This window comes from Falco punctatus, assembly GCF_963210335.1.
Source record: "Falco punctatus genome assembly, chromosome: 4".
Classification (NCBI taxonomy): domain Eukaryota; kingdom Metazoa; phylum Chordata; class Aves; order Falconiformes; family Falconidae; genus Falco; species Falco punctatus.
In genome coordinates, this window is record NC_137583.1 from 55,322,850 (window position 1) to 55,341,956 (window position 19,107).

General features: G+C 40.8%; 1 protein-coding gene across 1 annotated transcript in view; it reads right to left on the bottom strand.

Moving 5' to 3' along the window:
• Positions 1-18,734, bottom strand: part of MINDY4 (MINDY lysine 48 deubiquitinase 4) — an 82,907-nt gene extending 64,173 nt beyond the window's left edge. The window contains exons 1-5 of the mRNA XM_080387689.1: positions 17,390-18,734; positions 15,126-15,245; positions 13,403-13,611; positions 9,387-9,645; positions 7,911-8,329 (exon numbers count right to left, since the gene is read on the bottom strand). Of these exons, the coding sequence (XP_080243815.1) occupies positions 7,911-8,329; positions 9,387-9,645; positions 13,403-13,611; positions 15,126-15,245; positions 17,390-17,452 (1,070 nt within the window). The 5' untranslated portion in view covers positions 17,453-18,734. The remainder of the gene's footprint in view (positions 1-7,910; positions 8,330-9,386; positions 9,646-13,402; positions 13,612-15,125; positions 15,246-17,389) is intronic.
• Between the last annotated feature and the right edge of the window lie 373 nt (positions 18,735-19,107).

The following is a 19,107-nucleotide window of genomic DNA, read 5'->3' on the forward strand; positions in this document are numbered from 1 at the left end:
GTATAACACACCAGAAAAAAAGCTGATGTAAGGTGAATATAAGGGAAACCATCCTAAAACAAAAGACTGCTAGACACTGGAACATATTCTTAGGAGAGAGGTGTCACTTGAGTCATTTAAGACTGGACTGGACAAAACTCTGGAAAAAGTATTACAGTAAATAGATATATATAGTAATGAATAATCTGTCATAGAAACAAATGACCTTAAAAGGTCTTCTCCATCTGTAATTTCTAAGATTCTATGAAATATGAGTAATATTCCACTAAGGAACTTGGTATCTATGACAATTCACTAACCCTACCCTATTTGTGTTTGAATGCAGAGCACTGGTAGAAAAACGCTTATTACCAAATAACGAGTGATATTTTGGGAACCACTGAAAAGTCCTCATGTAAGGTGAACTCAGTTGAGAGGCAATGGCAGTAAGAGAAACCCTGGCTCTGAACTCACTGGCACTTGCTTTCCTGGTGGTGGAGATGAAGTGCATCAAAGATACTTAGGTTTTGGTTGGAAAAGGCATCTGAAGCCAAACTACACAGTCATAAAACTGTCCCTACTGTCTGAAATAGTCATCTGTACTGGCAGACTTCTGAAAGGAAACCACTAGCTCACATTCAGTTTGCAGCCAAGACTAATGGCAAGGCAAAGGAGGGTATGGCAGAAGCAATTAGAAGAACCGGATAAGTAGGCTGCTTGTTCACAATCAAAGGATGAGTGGAGAATCAATTATCTTCCTTACTCCTGAAACTGTATTATAGATCTCTGCCTTTGGACAATGGGATCTATTGCTGTATCCTTTTGCTAATGGCAGAAGGAAATTTTTGTTCTGATGTAAAGATACTCAAATTTCTTTTTGCCCTTCTGATAGCCATTCCCTTTCAGTTTCTATGAAATTGGCAAGATATCCTTAACTTCGAGTCAATTGCTAAGTTGTTTTATTCCCTTTAGTCTCTGATTCCAGTTTTACACTTTTTTCTTCCTTCATTACTCTGATTCTAGTTTCTATGCTATTTTTCTTAAAATTGGGGAAGGGAGGGTGTTGACATTATGCATGAAAATTAGCAGTTCAAACATTGCAATATGTTCTTCTTCTTAACTACCAGAAGTGAAACTGAGGTCTACAGATAATATCTGCCCATCTAACTCAGCATAATGTGGTTCCACTACACTGCAGAACTGCCCAGTCAGAACACAGCTGGGCAGCTCACATTTACTCATTTAGAAACCATTTGGCTGAGAACTGGAGGGTTTCCACATCAGCAACACACCTTGCATTGATAGAATTAAGGGGCATGGAAAATCAGGAGAGCACTTCAACTTCAGAGGCTGTATCAACAGCTGTAGTATTTCTCTGTAGCTGAGACAAAAGAACAGTTTCTCAACTGCTGTGAAGTGGGTTTGCTTGCCTTTCTCCATTTTGCTTGCTAAAGCCACGAAACATGGGGAAATCTTGACCTTCTAACACCATTTAGCCTTCCCAAATAACTCATTATTCATATTCACCATGTTTTTTCCAGAAAAGCAATAGAAAACTTTTAATCCAAGGTCAGGCACCAACTTTAACAGTTATTTATTTTTTTATACTTCCTAAAGATCATTAATTCCATTCCACTACAGACCCTCATTCTTCATTCTGTGTGTTCAGTTTAGTGATGAATACTTCCTTCTTGTAGGGAATTCAGCATTAAGCAGAATCACAGAATGGTTGAGGTTGGAAGGGACCTCTCAAGGTCATCTGGTGCAACCCCCCTGCTCAAAGGAGAGCTGACCCCACCTCAAGGTATTAAAGGTGGCAAAGAACCTTTTCTCACTGTCAATCAAGGCTCTGCACAGGTACAAAGACTCAGGAAAGTCTTTCATAGTTTGGCACCTTTGACCTGAATATGTTCCTTCAACATCATGTCTCCCAAATTCCTGCAGAACTTGAAGCATTTTAACATAATCGTAAGTATAGATACAGCAACTTTCTAGTTGGAATCTTGGATCATTCATATTGACTGTGTATTTTTAAACATAATGTTTTATTCCCTTGAAAATCTCAAAATAAAAAAAAAAAAAAAACCACAACAGAAAGTAGTGAGTCATCCACATTTTGATTGTGCCTCTCACACAACTAACGCTACTGGGAGGAACATGGACTCAACAAAAAGAACAGTAAGAAGTACTCCTTTGAGAATTAACTATAAACAGCAGCATCAAAATAACATGGAAGGATGGATGGGGTTTCAAATTCTCCACTGAAGTGGCACTGAGACAAAAATGTGATTTTTAATTTAAGTTAAATAAAATTGCTACGAAAGAGCATGAAGGAATTACTGATATAATTCTGTATAGATGTGTGTGTGCGTGCAATTTGGTATCAACATACAAATACTTGGTTTTGTGTTTGTCTCCCTATGGTCTTGGAGAAACATCATTCTTTTCCTTAAAACGGACAGTTCTACAGTAAAATAATAGGAGTGCTGTATACATTGTATTAGCTTATACAACAAGGAAACTCATCAACAATCTACCTTCGCATGATAAAGTCACATAGGGAAGTATTACAAACTGATTCACTGTTAATTACTTCTGCTGCATGATTTCTCTGTCAAAGCAAACTTTTACTTTTCCTTATTTACTTCATATATTCATGACTGTACTACTATTACAGAATATAGGCAAAAAGGAAGAAATATACTGCAGCCACTGAAGCATTATATCTAAAGTCATGGAATAGGAAAACTCAGATAACCAACTCCCGAGAAAAGTTTAAAACTCAGACTGAAACACTGTCCTTACAATAACCTCCTGGACCTACAGCTTCCAAGGACCAGTTACCATTACCAACACCACAATATACACAGTACAATAACCACAACACAATGCCGCACCGCGGGCTAACAAGGACCTGAAGTTCAGCAAAGACAAATGCAAGGTCTTGTGTCTGGCAAAACATAATCCAGCAGTGCAGCACAGACTGGGACCTACCTGGCTGGGGAGCAGCTCTGTGGAAAGGGACCTGGGGGTCCTGGTGGACAAGCTCAATATGAGTGAACAGTGTGCTGCTGTGGCAAAAATAGCCAACGGGATGCTGGGCTGCATCACCAAGGGCATCACCAGCAGAGATAAAGAAGTCATCATCCCACTCTACTCAGCACTTGTCAGGCCACACTTGGAATACTGTGTTCAGTTTTGGTTCCTGCTATAGAAAAAGGATGTGGACAGGCTGGAAACTTCCAGAGAAGGGCCACAAAGATGATCAAAGGGCTGGGAAGCCTGCCAGGTGAGGAAAGGCTGAGACAACGGGGTTTGTTCAGCCTTGAGAAAAGAAGGCTTAGGGGAGAGCTTATCACTGTGTTCCAGTATTTGGCTACAAATAAGATGGAGACTCCCTTTTTACAAGGAGTCACATTGAAAAGATGAGGGGTAGTGGGTACAAGTTACACCTGGGGAGATTCTGATTGGGCACAAGAGGAAAACTTTTTCACGATGAGAACAATCAGCCATTGCAATAATCTTCCCAGGGAAGTTGCAGATTCCCCAGCACTGGACACTTTCAAGATCTGGCTGGACAGGGTGCTGGGCCATCTTGTCTAGACCATACTTTCACCAAGAAAGATTGGACCAGATGATCCTTGTGGTCTCTTCCAACCTGGTGTTCTATGATTCTATGAATCAAGAAATTAGCTCCTGTTTGTTTATAGCTAAGGATACATGACGATTTGCTGTTACCTATATATTGCTTTTTTCTGGTTTAATTAACAATAAAGGAATTCTTAACAAAAAAGTAATATAGATTGCATTCACAATGACATCTGAGTAGGTAGGCAAACTCTAGAGCATATTATACTTTCTTTATGGAATAACTCCTAGTGACAGGGAAAACAACACAATCAGGACATAGAGAGCTATCACTGACCCAACAGAACAAAAATTTCTGTTCCCCTTGTAATACAAGGAAGAAAATAATCCCTTTTTTCTACTTATTTGCAACCACTATTCTTCCTTTTCTGGGGAAGAATTCAGGCATCATATGCTAGGTACTATGTCGGTAAATGAAGATGCAGGTGAACAAATTGCTTTTCACCTCTATCTTTCTGTGATTAAAGGAATGTAGTGCACTCATTATGTAATGACAATATGTCTGCAAGGGGATCAACATTAAGTCTCTAAACTGGAGAGACATACATTCAATGGATGGACCACTCAGTGGATAAGGAATTGGCTGATGGTCACACTCAAAGAGTCGTGGTCAATGGCTTGATGTCCAAGTGGAGACCAGTGATGAGTGGTGTTCCTCAGGGGTCCGTAATGGAACCAGTGGTATTCAACATCTTTATTGGTGACATGGACAGTGGGATTGAGTGGACCCTTAGCAAATTTGCCAATGACACCAAATTGTGTGGTGCAGTCAACATGCTGGAGGGAAGGGATGCCATCCAGAGGGACCCTGACAGGCTTCAGAGGTGGCCCCTGCCAACCTCATGAAGTTCAGCAAGTCCAAGTGCAGTTGGAAAAAAAGCACGATCATTTCTTTCATTAAAACACGTGAGTCAAAATACTGTGGATCTGTATTACCACAGGATATTTTTATAGCTAGGTATTTCTGTCCGCTCAGTTTGCAAGCATGTATTCGATAACATTCAGCTTGTCTTTTGAAGCATGGCAATCATTTTGCTTCATTTTTTTTTCTCATATGTAGCAATGGATGCCTGCAGCCTATATGCAACAATAGCATTTTTTGCATATGAGAAAACAGAATGAAAAACTACAGCAAATGGAAGGAAAAATAAGATTTTTATATCTTTAGTTTTGTATGGGAAACAAAAACTGAATTGCAGTGTCTGTGGATGAGCCAGCTGTGGTTAATCCTATATAGATTTTTTAGCTGCTCATCTAAATACTTAGTTTAGCATTTATGTCAGAGGCATTAGGTAGCAGTAACAGAGAATGGAGGGTCTGGACAAATATCCACTCCTACATTGTAATTTTTCATGCATCAAAATGCTCAAGCACTCTGGCCAAATCCTGAAAGGCTTTCAAACACTGCAGGATTTGGCCAAACGGATACAGAAGTCTTGCAAGAGCCAGGCCTCATATTGCAATGGTTGATGTTTATTTGGAGTCTCACTTCAACTCTCTGTTACTTCCACTTAACTTCAGGAGTATCAGCAGTCCTGCTGATTTTAGTGAGAGTTTTCAGGAGCTCAGAGCTCAGCATGAATTCAAATGCTCTACTACTGGCCTTAAGTCAAACTGTCTGGCAGGAATGTCCCCGTTTTGCTTTGGAAACAGATTACATGTACTTTGCTTAGGAAATAGCTCCCTCTTCAGTTATTGCTGAAACCAAACCAGCCCTCTGAAGGAAAAAAAAAACCAAACCAAAACTATTTCAAACCACTTACTACAGCAAAGGAGCACAGTACTGCAGCACGTTGCAGAAAATGGTACACAGGTGCTAGTCCCCTTTCAGCAGCTTCTCCTTTTCTGCCCACTCCACAATTACTGCATAAGGTTAGGAAGTGTCAGCACGTCCAACTACAGCCGAGTGAAGTTAGTACAAGAGATTTCCTGATCAGACAGTGCCTTCCCAAAGAATTTTATCCAGTCCAATATGCCTCTGACACTCATAAATAAGGTACTATATATTCATGGATTATCAAATACCAGGAATACACTTGCTCCTCTCAGCTTTGTTGGAGAGCTGTCAAAAGCCCACTGAAGCTGTGTTCTGTACCTCAATGCATTCTGAAAATGAGGTAAGAAACCACCCTGAAACTGGAAAGGGTTAAGTGATGGGTCAAGCACTGCCGTATACATTCTTCTCAAGTCATATGAAACAAGAGTTTAATGGAGTCAGATTCCATTGCTTCTGCTTCCCCAGCGACTTAGGATCTGGCTTTCTGCATTCACACAGAGACATGCAAGACTTAATAAATCCTTCTGGAAGCAGAACATCAAAGGTGGATCTGCAGGCACCACTTCCAGTCCAGCAACATCTGGACATGTAATGCCTGAGTTCAGCCATTACCTGACATAGCTCAGCTTTCCAGTACAGTACATAATGGAGAACTGACCTCTTTCGGATTTTAAAACATAAGACTGTAGTACTTTGGTCTGTTACTCAATAATCTTTTATAAATGAAGTTAGCTAACTAAATGCTGGTGGCTATTTTCAGTTGCTTTTTGGTTCCAGATAGGAAGTGAGTGCCACTCCTGGCCCATCTGCAACCCCATTAGATCCTCAGTTTGTTAGCTCCCAGTACCCCTAACATAAGTGTGGAAAGATCTAATACATCACTGCTTCCTCATGATCTCAACAGGCCCTCCACATACTGTGTCTCAAGGTTTATAGGTAATTAAACAGGGAAACAAAATAGTAATAATAATTTTTTAAAATCTGAGGTTGTAGTTTTAGCATATTAATGGGCCTTTTCAGCACTTAAAAAATAGCAGCAAACCTGGCTGCTGTTATATTTAGTAAAACAGAAATACTACTTTACAGCCCACAGAAGGGAATGCTGCTCCATAAACTAAGGCACATAACCACTGCTTTTACCTGCTTCAGGTTCTCCTCAAAGGAGTAGTGATCAAAGAAGTGGCATGTGCCTTAGTTTATGGAGCAGCAGGTGATATAAACTTGAAAACATTTCTACCCATTATAACACATGCTCACCTCTAGCACTGGAGATTGCACAAGACCAACTCTCAGGGTGCCTGAGCCCTATACATTATTTTACTGCTGACATGCTCGGTGGCCTGTTGCATGCAGGTTGCTCTCTGCTTGCTTCAGTTTTCCCATCCATAGTATGGGCAGAGTGATACCTCCTGCTTGAAGTTGTTTGAGAGCTGCTGAGGAGAGGTGCTAGATAATGAGACAGCAGGTTTTATTATGCAGACTTTATACGTGCACAGACAGGGAAGAGATGCTCTGCACTCCTCAGACCTAGAGCACCCTCAGTGGTTCAGAATTCCATACTGGTTAAACTGATGGGTAACTGAACCTGAAGCATTTGCAAATCCAAATCAAGTCACAGCCCGACTACAAAGCTAGCTTTCACATGTGGCAGTCTGGGCCCTAATGCTTTGACAACTCCCAAATAAACAAAATCCCATGCCTCCCACTCAAATTTTGCACAGGAAAAAAAATGAAGAGTATAAGACAGAGAAAAGCCAAAAATACATATTTGGAGCTAACAGAAGCAGGCTTTTCTAAACCTTTTATATCAATGTGAAGCAATGCAGCACAGTAAAACAAACCTAAACTAACTTTTGAGTAAAATACTTTGAGACTGTGTGGCTGCAGCATTATGGTACATGAGGACGTTAATTTGGCTAAATACTGCAGTGACACAGGCTCTTCTGCTTTAAAGACACCCCGCAGTGTCTCCACGTGGTACAGCACTGTGCTGGTAGCTAAACCAGCCTGTTTGGGCATGGCTTGGATATCTCAACACAGCACTGCACTGAACCATGTGGACATATGTATGCACTTGGTTGGTACTCCTTAATATTATCCTCTGAGGTTTTCTGGATGTACTACTGCAATATTTAAATATAATCAACACTGTTTCCTAAGGAGCAAGCAATGTCTCCATGGAAAACTGCAGATAACCTCCACAGGTGGGTGTTCACCTGTACTGCTTAGATGTCCAAGCAGTCTAAGTCTGAAATACTAACTAGCTCCCTTTTGCAGTAAAAGAGAAACCAGCACCTCTAGGGTCTCTCCACTGACCAAGATAGGAGTCTTGAGTGGTTTGGGATGTCAAAAGATAGTAAGTTAAATCAACTTCTCTGCCTTTCAGTATCTTCACCTCTTCCAGCTGCTTCCTCTCAATGAAACCAGGAGGTGTATCTCAGTCGCTCCTAGTCCTCCATAAGATATCCTCAATATTTTAGTATAATATTCTTATAAATATTCTTACCTATGGCCTGACAATCGACTCTCACTTTTCTTGAGGGATCTGTCTCTTTTCTCCTTTCCAGTCCCTGAATGTCTGTGAGCTGCACTCACTTTAAGGCTTTTTTCGCTGCTGTCTGTACCAAAGCTTGGAACCGGTTTTCTTTCTTCTGTCTTGGTCCTCTCTCTTTCAGACAGCAGTCTGGCAAAAGAGTCATCTGTATCTTTGGGGATATGTCTTAGTTTTTCTGAGGCTGCACTTGTGTATGAGCTTGATATAGTCTTTGATGCAAACTCCATATTTACTTGTGTTGAAGATCCTTTGGTTTCTTGAAAATCAGTACTTGGGACACTTGGGTCATCTTCTACATGTTCTTCACCCTTGAACCGTGCTGTGCTGCTTATGCTAGTGGATCGTTTTGAAAGCCTCCTTTTTTGCAGATCCTAGAAATAAGTGCCATTAAAACCCTAGATTAAACTTTGAGCATCTTTAAATAAACATGAAAAGCAAAGTTAGGCAATTTATTATTAGTGATTGGTTATATAGTAAATCAGTTTTTTTAAAAATCAGTAATAAGACAGACACGCACTTTTACTTAAAATTTGAACAGTACTGAAGATGCTGTATACTGCTAAAAATTGCTTTCTTCTACCCAAGAACGTCAAAGAAATACCTCCTAAAAGCTTAATTTTGGGGTTGTACCCAAGTCAGGAAACAAAATCATATAAGACATTTTACAGGAAAGACTGTACAAGAAACACCCACCACAGGTACCTAGTCTATATTTTCAAATCAGAGATATTTAGAAAAATCCAAGTAATTCATTTAACTTCCACATTCTCTTCAGTATTATCTAAATGATATGTTTAAAATATTTCATTTTCTCATTATTACAAGCCTTATTTTACACAGGGAACATTCCTGGGTATATAAAAGCAGCATGAAGGTGGAAAAAAAAAGAGGCAAGGATTGCAGAACTGTGTTTGAAAACTTATGGATGGAATATGATCTGATTGGACCAATTAAAAAACATATTTCTAACTGAAAGTAATTTTCAACTCCAAACTGCTACTGATTAAATGTGGGGCTTTAGGGAAAAAAAAAAAAAAAACAAAACCAAAAAAAAAAAAAACAGTAAAACAGATACCCATAGCTACGAAAACTTTGAAAGCTATAGATACTGCTAAAGTAAAAAAACAATTTTCCTAGGAAAATGGAAAATCCCATCTCTCAAGAGACATCAAGAATAGAAATGATTTATAAAGAAATTCTGTAACCTAAGATCAGAAATATGCAGGGGGTAGTTGCATGTAGTGATTATATCTGAAACAGTTTGTTAAGCAGAACCTCTTCCCTAACTTACCACATATTTTCAGATTGCAGAATTAATGGATTAGCATGCAGAAGTCAGTTTAATATTACTTGTAAACAACTTTATCACAGAAGGTTAGATATAAAATCCATGGCCAAGCCAAATACTTTGTAAGTGTTGGAAATCACCTCTGGTGAACTTGCTACTGGTCCAGCCATCATTCCTCTGACAAAGAGACCAGATCTGGGCCTTGGCTTCTCCTTCACTGTGGATTTCAGCTCCTCAGAAATCGTTGCTGCTTTTAAATCTTCTCGACTATCTTTTAACTTTTTATCCCCATCAGAGGGTAAGTGGATGTTGTGTATTGTCCCTGTGTGGCATTTTTCACTTTTGTGCTGATGTTTTCTGGATGGAAGGATTTTATCAAGTGGATTCTCAACATCGTATCTACAAGGAAGAAAAAGGCAAAACTTCAAATAGCAAAATAATGCACAAAGAAATCAGGGAAAATATCTGTCTGGCCAATTAAAGCACTGCTGTCAAGTTATTATCTAGCAATGGTACTTAAATACGATCACTTTTCACTTAAACATCTATATCTATGTCTTCAGGACATTATTTCAATATCATTATTATGCATCACTATTGGTTATAATATGTGTAACACTTTAATATTATGCTTACGTATTTTGACAGGTACCGTATCATAACAGAAAGCGAACTATATATATCATCCCAGACAGGTCCTTAGCTACCACCAGCAGTTCCTGTTCCTTCTCCATCTGCTTGGTTGGTAGTTTGAAAATGTGTTAACGCTTTTGCTAACATCCTCTGTTATAATTTAGATTGACCCTACCGACCCCTTTCACTGTTCAAATGTAGAACACTTATTTTAGTTCAAAAAGAAAGCTGTTCTTATATTTGGGCTTTTCATTGATAATAGGTTGCTACAGTGCTCTCATTTGACCTTTTCCGATTTCTGCAGCCTGGTCCTCCATGTAGCAACACAAGGTGCGGTTCACCATTTGCATCTCTTTTCCTACACATATTTGATACTATAAACAAACTTTTCTGAAAAGCAAGTGAGATTCACCTGGGTCTGTGACACCATTTGTACAACACTATATGCATTTCTTTCTTTAGAATATCTTTTAACAAATCATTTTCTTACTAAAAAAAAGTTATCATTTGAGCCCGTAAGAAACCATGATGAGTCTGATTTTCTTCATCAGGATCTGTTTCACTCTCTGCATAATATTAGATCACTGTTAAATGAAATTTCTTTTATTGAGTAGTTCCCACTTCACTGAGACCTCTTTTGTGTGAGCTGATAAATTTATATTTAGTGTAATGTGAAAATGCTAGCTTTCTTTACAATAACTGTCTTTTAACTTGTTTTTCACTCTAGGATGTTTTCCTTCAACCTTTTTCATAGTAAAGCAATTCCATGAGTTGTACCACAAAAACGTTCCGTTAAAAACTGTTTTTTGAACTGTTATGTCTCATGTTGTGAAGGCACGCTGCAGATGTAAACTGAAGGGAGCATGATCAGTCTCTGGGAACATTAGAAACTCTGAGGACTGTTACTCCTGACCTAGGACCATGTAACCCCTCAGTGCCAAAGAGCACAGCATGACAGCTTACACGCTGTTTTAACTGTTACAGACATTCAAAAACACTTCAAAAGGTAAGCTGAAGACTCTTTAACAAGGAACCAGTGCAAAGTGCCTGTCTAATTAAACTCTCCACTCCTGAAAGCATTGTTAAAAATTATCCAGGTAGTTTAAATTAAAACTAATTTCAGGCACTGGCTGGTTGACCTGGTAATGCCTGACTTTTCCTTGCTGGAGGGGATGGAAATGGCTGGGAGGATCACAGAGCTGTGCTTTGCCATGGTGTTTCTCTCACCGGTTCACTTTGTGGGGTGAAATAGGATGTGGTTGAGCCAACCCACCAACTTGCCGACGCGACAATCCTTGTTACGGCAACTTTGCAGCCTCTGCTCACTGCCATGTCACAGAAATGCTGCCCCACGGCACGGCTGGGACAGGTCCTGATCCAAGGGAAAAATGCAGCTACCTGCCTAGGAGCGCCTACCTGTGCCCAAGGGCCAGATACTTGGCTGGTTTTGAAAGAAAAATCAGTTACAAATACTGATGTGCATCAGGACAGGCGCCAAAAGCCATGTTCCCCTGGCACACCCGCTCGGCCGTTTCTCCTCCCTTGTGCCACCAGCCAGCTTGGGCCTCCCCCGCCTCGGGAGGGCACGGCCGGCGAGGTGGGTGCTCACAAAGGGAAGAAAATACACACAAAATCACACAGGATTTAGATGGAAGCCTGCAAGTCAATACAGGATTTTGCCCTCTTCAGAGCTGGCAGCTTTCAGTGTGTGGCTGGGTAATGTTTCCAAGCTCATACATATGAAGGGTTGGGCATTTCGGTTTTTGCTTTCCACTTTTCCTTTACTTGGACATTTTTGGCCCCCACCCTGTTGTTGGCCAGGGGTGGGGAACACTTAGACTCAATGAATCATTTAGGTTGAAAAAGACCTTTAAGACCATCAAGTCCAACCGTTAACCCACACTGCAAAGGCCACCATGTCCCTAAGCACTGCACCTACAGTTTTTAAAACACCTCCAGGGACTGTGATCCTACCACCTCCCTGGGCAGTCTGTTCCAATGCTTGACCACCCTTTCAGTGAAGAAATTCTTCAATCCTTGAGGGCCAACACCTGTGCCATGCTGGCCCTTCGTCATAGCACTGGTGCCATCCCCATTCCCTCCCACCACCCACACATGTTGCTTCTGCACGTGGGGCTTTACTTTTAACTCTTCTCGCGTGTGTGTGTGCAGAGATGTGTATATAGTGAGTGTGTACGTGTGTGCGGGTACACCTGTGGTGATGGAGGCTGTGCAACTCATTCGCACTACACGTCTTTCCGGCCCGTGACGGATTAAAACCATAGAGTACCCTCCAGCGAAAAGCAGAGCGGCCCCATAACGCAGCACTTCCTGCGCGATGACGGCCGCTCCGGGCCAGCAGCCCAGCACTCGCTTTGCCGTCACCCCCCGCCCCCCCCTAGCTCGGCGGGCCGTGGCGGGACGCGCTGACTGCCAGTGCGCGTGCGCCTGGCGGGCTATAAGTACTGCGGGCTGAGGGGAGAGGCGCCATTTTGTTGGGGGTATCGGGGCTTAATGAATAGCTGTGAGAGTCCGCTGATAGCTGTCGCTGTGGGGTGTTAGTGCATTCCTCTGTAGGAGAAAGCTTTGCTGTTGAAAAAAAAAAAAAAAAAAGCTCAGCAGGTGCTGGGGAGGTTCGCTGGGGGAATGGGACAACTTCAGGGTTTAGGGAAGTGAGGCAGGTATAAGCTCTGAGGCAGTGTGAGGAGGAATAGGATCAGACAGGGAGAGGGAACATCACTAACAACATGATAAAAGATCCTGTACCTGAACAAGAAGCAACTAAGTCTTTGCACTGCCTCCTTTTCAAATGTTCCTTCTCAGCTGCTAGCATCAACTTCCAAAATCTTGTCTCTCTTACCCTATAAGAAAGGACTTTCTGGGGGTTTCAAAGTACTGACACTCAGATATAGCTACTTGGAGCATGCTGTGTGTAGGATGAGGAATAAAATTGGATTTATTCCCCGAGAGTCAAGGCTGCGATGGTGAATTACTCTTTCGTGCCCATTGTAAAAGCTCTCTGTTGAAGCACGGTTAGGGCTGTTCCTCCACCTTGAGGCAATAATAAATGTAATTGAAAGATTCAGTTACATGCTGGTTTCAGGTGTTTTGTAAGATGGAAATAACTGAACCTATACTGTAACAATACTGAATTTAAGATAATGGGTCTTGCTTTTGACTATGTAAGGCATGAATATGCCTATAGTTTTTCACATTACAACATGCTTCAATTTGAGTCTTTCCAATTTTCAAGGCATACAAGCTCAGATTTCTGTTTGCTTCAGTGACTGAAAAATGTCATTTGGATTATCAAGCTTTGTAATTGGTAGGGAACATAAAAGCATTTTTGAGGGGTGGTTTGCATAGGAGAGTTCAATCTGGAAATTTAAGCTTTGTGTTACTAGGATAATTAATAAAAGATAGTATAGCTGAAGGTATAAATGATAAAACTTTTAACACCATTTCCCTTATTTAATTAAAAGAAAAAAGTCATTAGACGAAGCAAAAATAAGTAAGACTGTACCTGTAGGTTTGAGTTCCGCTTTCATCGAGTATAGTGGCACTCCCACGTACATGATCTTCATCCAAGTAGTCGGGTGGATGAGATGTTGAGCTCTTACTTTGAGGAGTTGATAGAGTGGAACTTGAACCAATGCTTCTGGAAGTCCCACGGTGCTCAAGGAAGTAATTAGTAATTATTTCAAGAAGTGTTTTCAGTGGGTTCTCCTTTGCCTATCCAAAAAGAAAAATGAATGTTCTTGATGACTTTGAAACTCTTTGTCAGTCTTACCTGCAGCCTAAGATAGGGTGGTTTTCACACCATACAGTAGTTGGAACGTATTAACTACGTTACAGAGTTAGCTGCCTCTGGGTGTATCCAGTTGTAACTGTACAAACCTTCCAGATAACTGGAAGATGTCAGTTGGACAATGTCAAGAGCTCAAAGGTGTTGCTGCATTAGAGGAAGTAAGCATGATACATGAATGACCTGTTACAATCATTCCTTATCCCCATTTGTGAGAAAATCACTTTGAGAGGGGCGGAATTAGAGAAAAACTGGGTCCTAATAGAAGTGTAGTATTATAGAAGGCTTTTGGGAGTAAAATACAGCTATCGGCTTTCGGACAGTTGGCATACACAGAATCTACATCACCACAGTTCCCTAAACCACACACCCTGCTGTCCTAGAGGAGCAGTGGAGGGTGGAGCGGAGTGGAGACACCGCGGCCAGGCTCTGCTGTACTCCCTGCAGGATTGGGAACGTGATGGTACCATACAGCCGATAAGCTGCATAGTGGCTCGAAAATATATGAGATTTCAGCTAAACACTGCACATTTTGGTAACTGCTGGAATACACTGTTTTTAATGTTACCTGGTCAAGCTGAGAAAAACATAGAATGAACTGCAAGTATTTTTAATACCCATGGTTTATTTTATGACAACTCGGTGTGAAGCATGGACTCTAGAACTCTGTTCATGTGCATGAGATAGCTCTAAGTACAGGACAACACTCCACCTCACTTACGATATTGTTTCTCAACAGTGCTCTTGAAAATGTGTGCTGTGTACATGAGAATGTCATTTAAAAAAAAACAAACAAACAAACAAACAAACAAACAAAACACAGACACACACAAAAAAAAATGAGACAGAAGTTTAGGGCTTATGTAAAAAATGTTACAATGTCTGCTATAGTCATGCAACTACACTGGCAGATTTTTTTGAACTGACTTACTACAGGATAGTGTCATGATGCTTACCAAAAGCATCATGGTGCCTTAAGTCATGAGTGAACTGAAAATGGAAATTGTCCATCAATGTCCCTGTCATCAAATACTGCTGTCTGTATTACATTTCAAAGAATAATAAGTGCTAGAAGTGTAATTTTACCTGCCATGTTACAACATACAATGTTCTAAGTTGAAATGGGCATTGAAGGGTACTTCCAAACTTGAATAATCTAGCCATAATGGTGTTAAAGTGACTGCTCCTGGTTTGTTGGAGGTTGCATCTTGTAACAAGGGTTCATGAACCACCAAGTTCTCAGCTTCATCCCACAAGCTGCAGTCTCACCTAAATGTTAAGCTCTCCATTCCTCAGAGAACTGTCAGTGTTCCCACAGCAATGCTGCACTAGACACAAGCTTGAGTTCTCTGAAGTTTGGACATACACTAGTCTTGATCTGGTTGGCCTAGTTTCATGATATCTGATACCACATTTTGGGGAACATAATCTGTTTGCTCACCTTGTTCTGTTTGTACAAGGAGTGCAGATGTAGGACATTTCGAAGTTCATTCCTGTTACTGATGCTAAGTGCAGAACGTGGAAGCTCTCGGTCCATGGTAGTGATGGTTTTCTTCAAACCCTGAGAAGGAAAATTGTCAGATTTTGGAGTACGTGAGACAGTACAGTTTACAGAGTATTTTATTCTTGACTTTGTTGGATGTAATGTGAAACTTCTGGATGGCAGTAATTAGTAACAAGTGAACCCTTATAACCTATACTTAAATGGTACAATCTTGCATTATTACCCACAGATCTGAAAATAATTAAGGTAGCTATATTGTTTGTGAGATGGAAATTACCAAACATGGAAGAATGAAGAATAAAAAGAAAATCATAATTAAAAATAAATAAAAAAAAAAAAGAAAAAATCTCTATGCAGGTGACTTCAGCTGCTAAATAGCCTCGTAAGAGTGACTGGTCTGCAGGAAGGCCCCTGCTAATACCTGGTCTTCTGGTACAAATAGTTGCATAAATACTGTGTTTGCTTTTTCAATGAAGATGTGATAAAGCTTTTCATAAATGTGCTTCTGACTTGGGAAATTACAAAGTCTGAACATCTAGCTCTCAGTGGGTTCAGAACCTTTATCATGAGCTGAAGTTATTCTGATCAGTCTCTGGTTGGAAATCAGTCAGATCTCCATGCAATCATCTGATTTGGGGTCTTCAAACTTCCTCCGGTACTTTTAATCTGTAGTCAGCATACATCGGTACTTCAGAAACTAAATGTATTGGCATCTCACTTTCTGGAGGGAGAGACTGATCTATTGTGAAATGGCAGAGACAGATCCCAAACTAATTCAAGTGGTATAACACCAGACCACCTTTTTGATAGAAAAAGTCCCGATTCCTTCCATGAAAGGGTTAGTGTTAAAGGATTTCCTTTTCTGTGAATGGGTTGTCTGGCTCAGATTTAGGGAGCTATGGACAAGTTGTGGTGAATAAAGGACTGTTACCACAGTTGGCACTGATACATAGTAAGTATGTGGGGGAAGCAGGGGAACACTTGTCCAGAAGCTTGAAGGATTATTAGTGGTGCCTTCTTTTGACTCCAGAGGGTATCATAGGAAACAGATGTGGCAATTCAAGTATAAGTTCCTGTTGTAAGCTGCATGGTCTCCTTTACCAGCATTACCAGCAGGTCATTCCCTTTCTTTTCCCTCCCTGCCACCCCCCAGTTTTACCTTTAAAGGTATCTAACTCAGAAACGTAAATGTCTTTAATTTGAAAGATCTTTGCAGTCAGTTGAACTGAGAGACTTGAGCCTCATACTTCTAGTAGTAAATGACAAATAATGAATTCTTCATCTGAAATTGTTGGCAAATGTTTCAGCTTTGTTTGCAAACATTGAAAATGTGCATTTGGAGACTGGATGCAAAGCAGATGAAGGAAATGGAGGTTTATGTAGCACTTAATAAAACGGTGGCTGTTTAATTTCTGATACAGGCTAATGCGTTCCTGACACTGGGGCACTGACTGGGCTGGACATCAGCAATATTTCCTTAGGATTAAATGTAATACAAGGTGGTAGGTACTTTCACCTGGAAATGTGAAGGTGCCCTTTCTTCTGCTCAGTCACACATTCCCCACACCTATGTACAGTACAAAGTTTCCTTTATAACACTAAGTTTGTGAAAAGTACAATGGCCTTTTTGCTCCCCTTCTGCCTATCCCCTTCCCCCCAGATAAATCTGCTGCCTGCCAAACTGTGACTGAAATCTGAAAAAAAAAAAAAACATCCCCCCCAAAAAAAAAACCCAACAAAAAAACCAAACCAAAAAAAAAAAAAAAAAAAAAAAAAAAACCAAACCAAAAAAACCCTGTTACCAGTTTGTCTAAAACCGGTACCTTTTGACTTTATACATATATTTGTCCTGGGAAGTGTTGTATGCCTCTTGTAAACACAAGGACAATAGCAAGACAGGGAATTGATGAGAAAGAAACCCTGAAACTGATACTTGATTTAATCTTGGGTTTTGCAGGCGTGTGTGGGTAAGAATCGGGCTTTCTCTAACAGGGAGGAAGCTGGCTTCCATATTCCGCAATAAAAAGGCATTGTGGGAAATGTAGTGCAGATACTTACCCGACAGGCTTGTTACTGTTAAAGTCGAGCTGCTTTAAGGCAGGAATAAGTCCCCCCTCCCAGCATTCCTCAATTTTTAGTACGTAATATTTTTCATGTGTCATTCTCATTTGTACTAGCTGGAGAAAATCAAGACAAGTTACCTTTCTACTGAGAAATTCTCTCACCAGTGATGCAGCCACTTCTTCCACAAAGGAGTTGTCCATGTTTAGCCCGAAGTGTGCTTAGGGGGCGTATTCTTTACTTCGTCTAACAAATCACTCAAGTCTGCCAGCATTGCAGCAAGTCTGCCAGCATTGCAGCTCTTCGGCGCGGCTTTCAGCCCCTGCAGTCCTGGGGCGGCGGCGGGCTGGCTGGCAGCGGCAGGGCTGTGTGCAGTCCAGTTGCTGGAGGTACGTTGCTGTGGAGACCATGTCATCGGAAGCAGAGAGAACTCCACCCCCTGGGAAGGAAGCCGATGATAGACTTAAAATTGAAAGAGCTCGTGGTATAACACTACGGCAAGCATCTCAGTAATTGTTTTAAATAAAATTAGAGAAAGGAATGTTCAAATCTGAGAGGAGACAGTTTCCTGATACATATATGTATTTTTTTTTAAAGAGGCATACATAGTTATTTGCAACCTATTACTCCTGTGCTAATGCAGCTTTTAACTATGTATGTTTCTTTAGGAAAATTACACTCAGGTGTAAAACAAACAATCAATCCAGCTGCTAAATTAATCCTAATCTGTCATACTGGCAACATCTAGTGTGGGAGCACTCATCAATTAAGTCTTTCCTTTCAGCCTACACCTGTTGGCCAGTAATACAATATGCTAAATTGAGATTGTGGTGGATAACACTTTGGGCTTGGGGATCTGATTTAGGTTGCAGAGGTCATATAGAAGGGTACTCTACTGAAAGGTATTGTCCCAGAATAGAGATTGCTCAGCCTGGGCAACCTTTTCCAATAGTTGACCACTCTTGGGTGGGAAAGCTATTTTCCTTATCTAGTTAAAATTTCACTTGCTACAGTTACTGACTGTTTTGTCTCACCCCTTTAACTGTGCCTTCTGAGGCAAGTCTGGCTCTATCTTTGTTTTAACCAACATTCAATAGCTGCATATAACATCTAGAGCCTTACCTGTTCTTTTTATGTTTAGGCTGAGCATATGCTGCCCTCTCAGTTGCTTCTTGTGTCTTGTGTGCTTCAGCCCCTTAATTGCCTTACTGGTGCCTTGCTGTATGTGATCCACTTCATCTCTGTCTTAAACTGAACAGTGGAGGAAGGAAAATAAAACATAGTATTCCCTGTGTGACCTCAGGAGTGCTTCACAGAGGGGCATTTGTGCTTTTACTAGTGCATTCCAGTATGTGGCTAGGTGCCTTTACTGCAAGTGTATCCTACTGACTAAATTTCAGCTTGTCTACCTGCTCTCCGAGAGCCTTTTCTGCAAAGTTGCTTTCTTGCGTAACCAAGTCACAGGCTGTGTTTTTGAGTGGGTATATTACCAATGATGTGAATAAGCTGTAAATAATATGGTCAAGTTTGTATTCATAAACCAATATTCATTGTAATGCATAAACAGGCTTGTAATTGTATAGCGACAAAGGGGTTAAAATGTCTGAAAGATCATATAGACTGTTCGGACAAGAAAGTTGCAAATCTCTGCAAGGGGAGCTGTCGTCCTTATCTGCAAAGCAAGTTGCCCTACCAAGGAGATAACGGGACAGCTGGATGTCTTTGAGTAAAACTACAAGGGGTATTGTAAAAAACCCTGGGAAAGATTTCTACAAGTCTGCCAACTCATCCCTTTTGAAACACAGCAGTGAAAGCAAAGAGAAGGGCCAAGACCTGGAGGGAAACCTACTGCATAGGT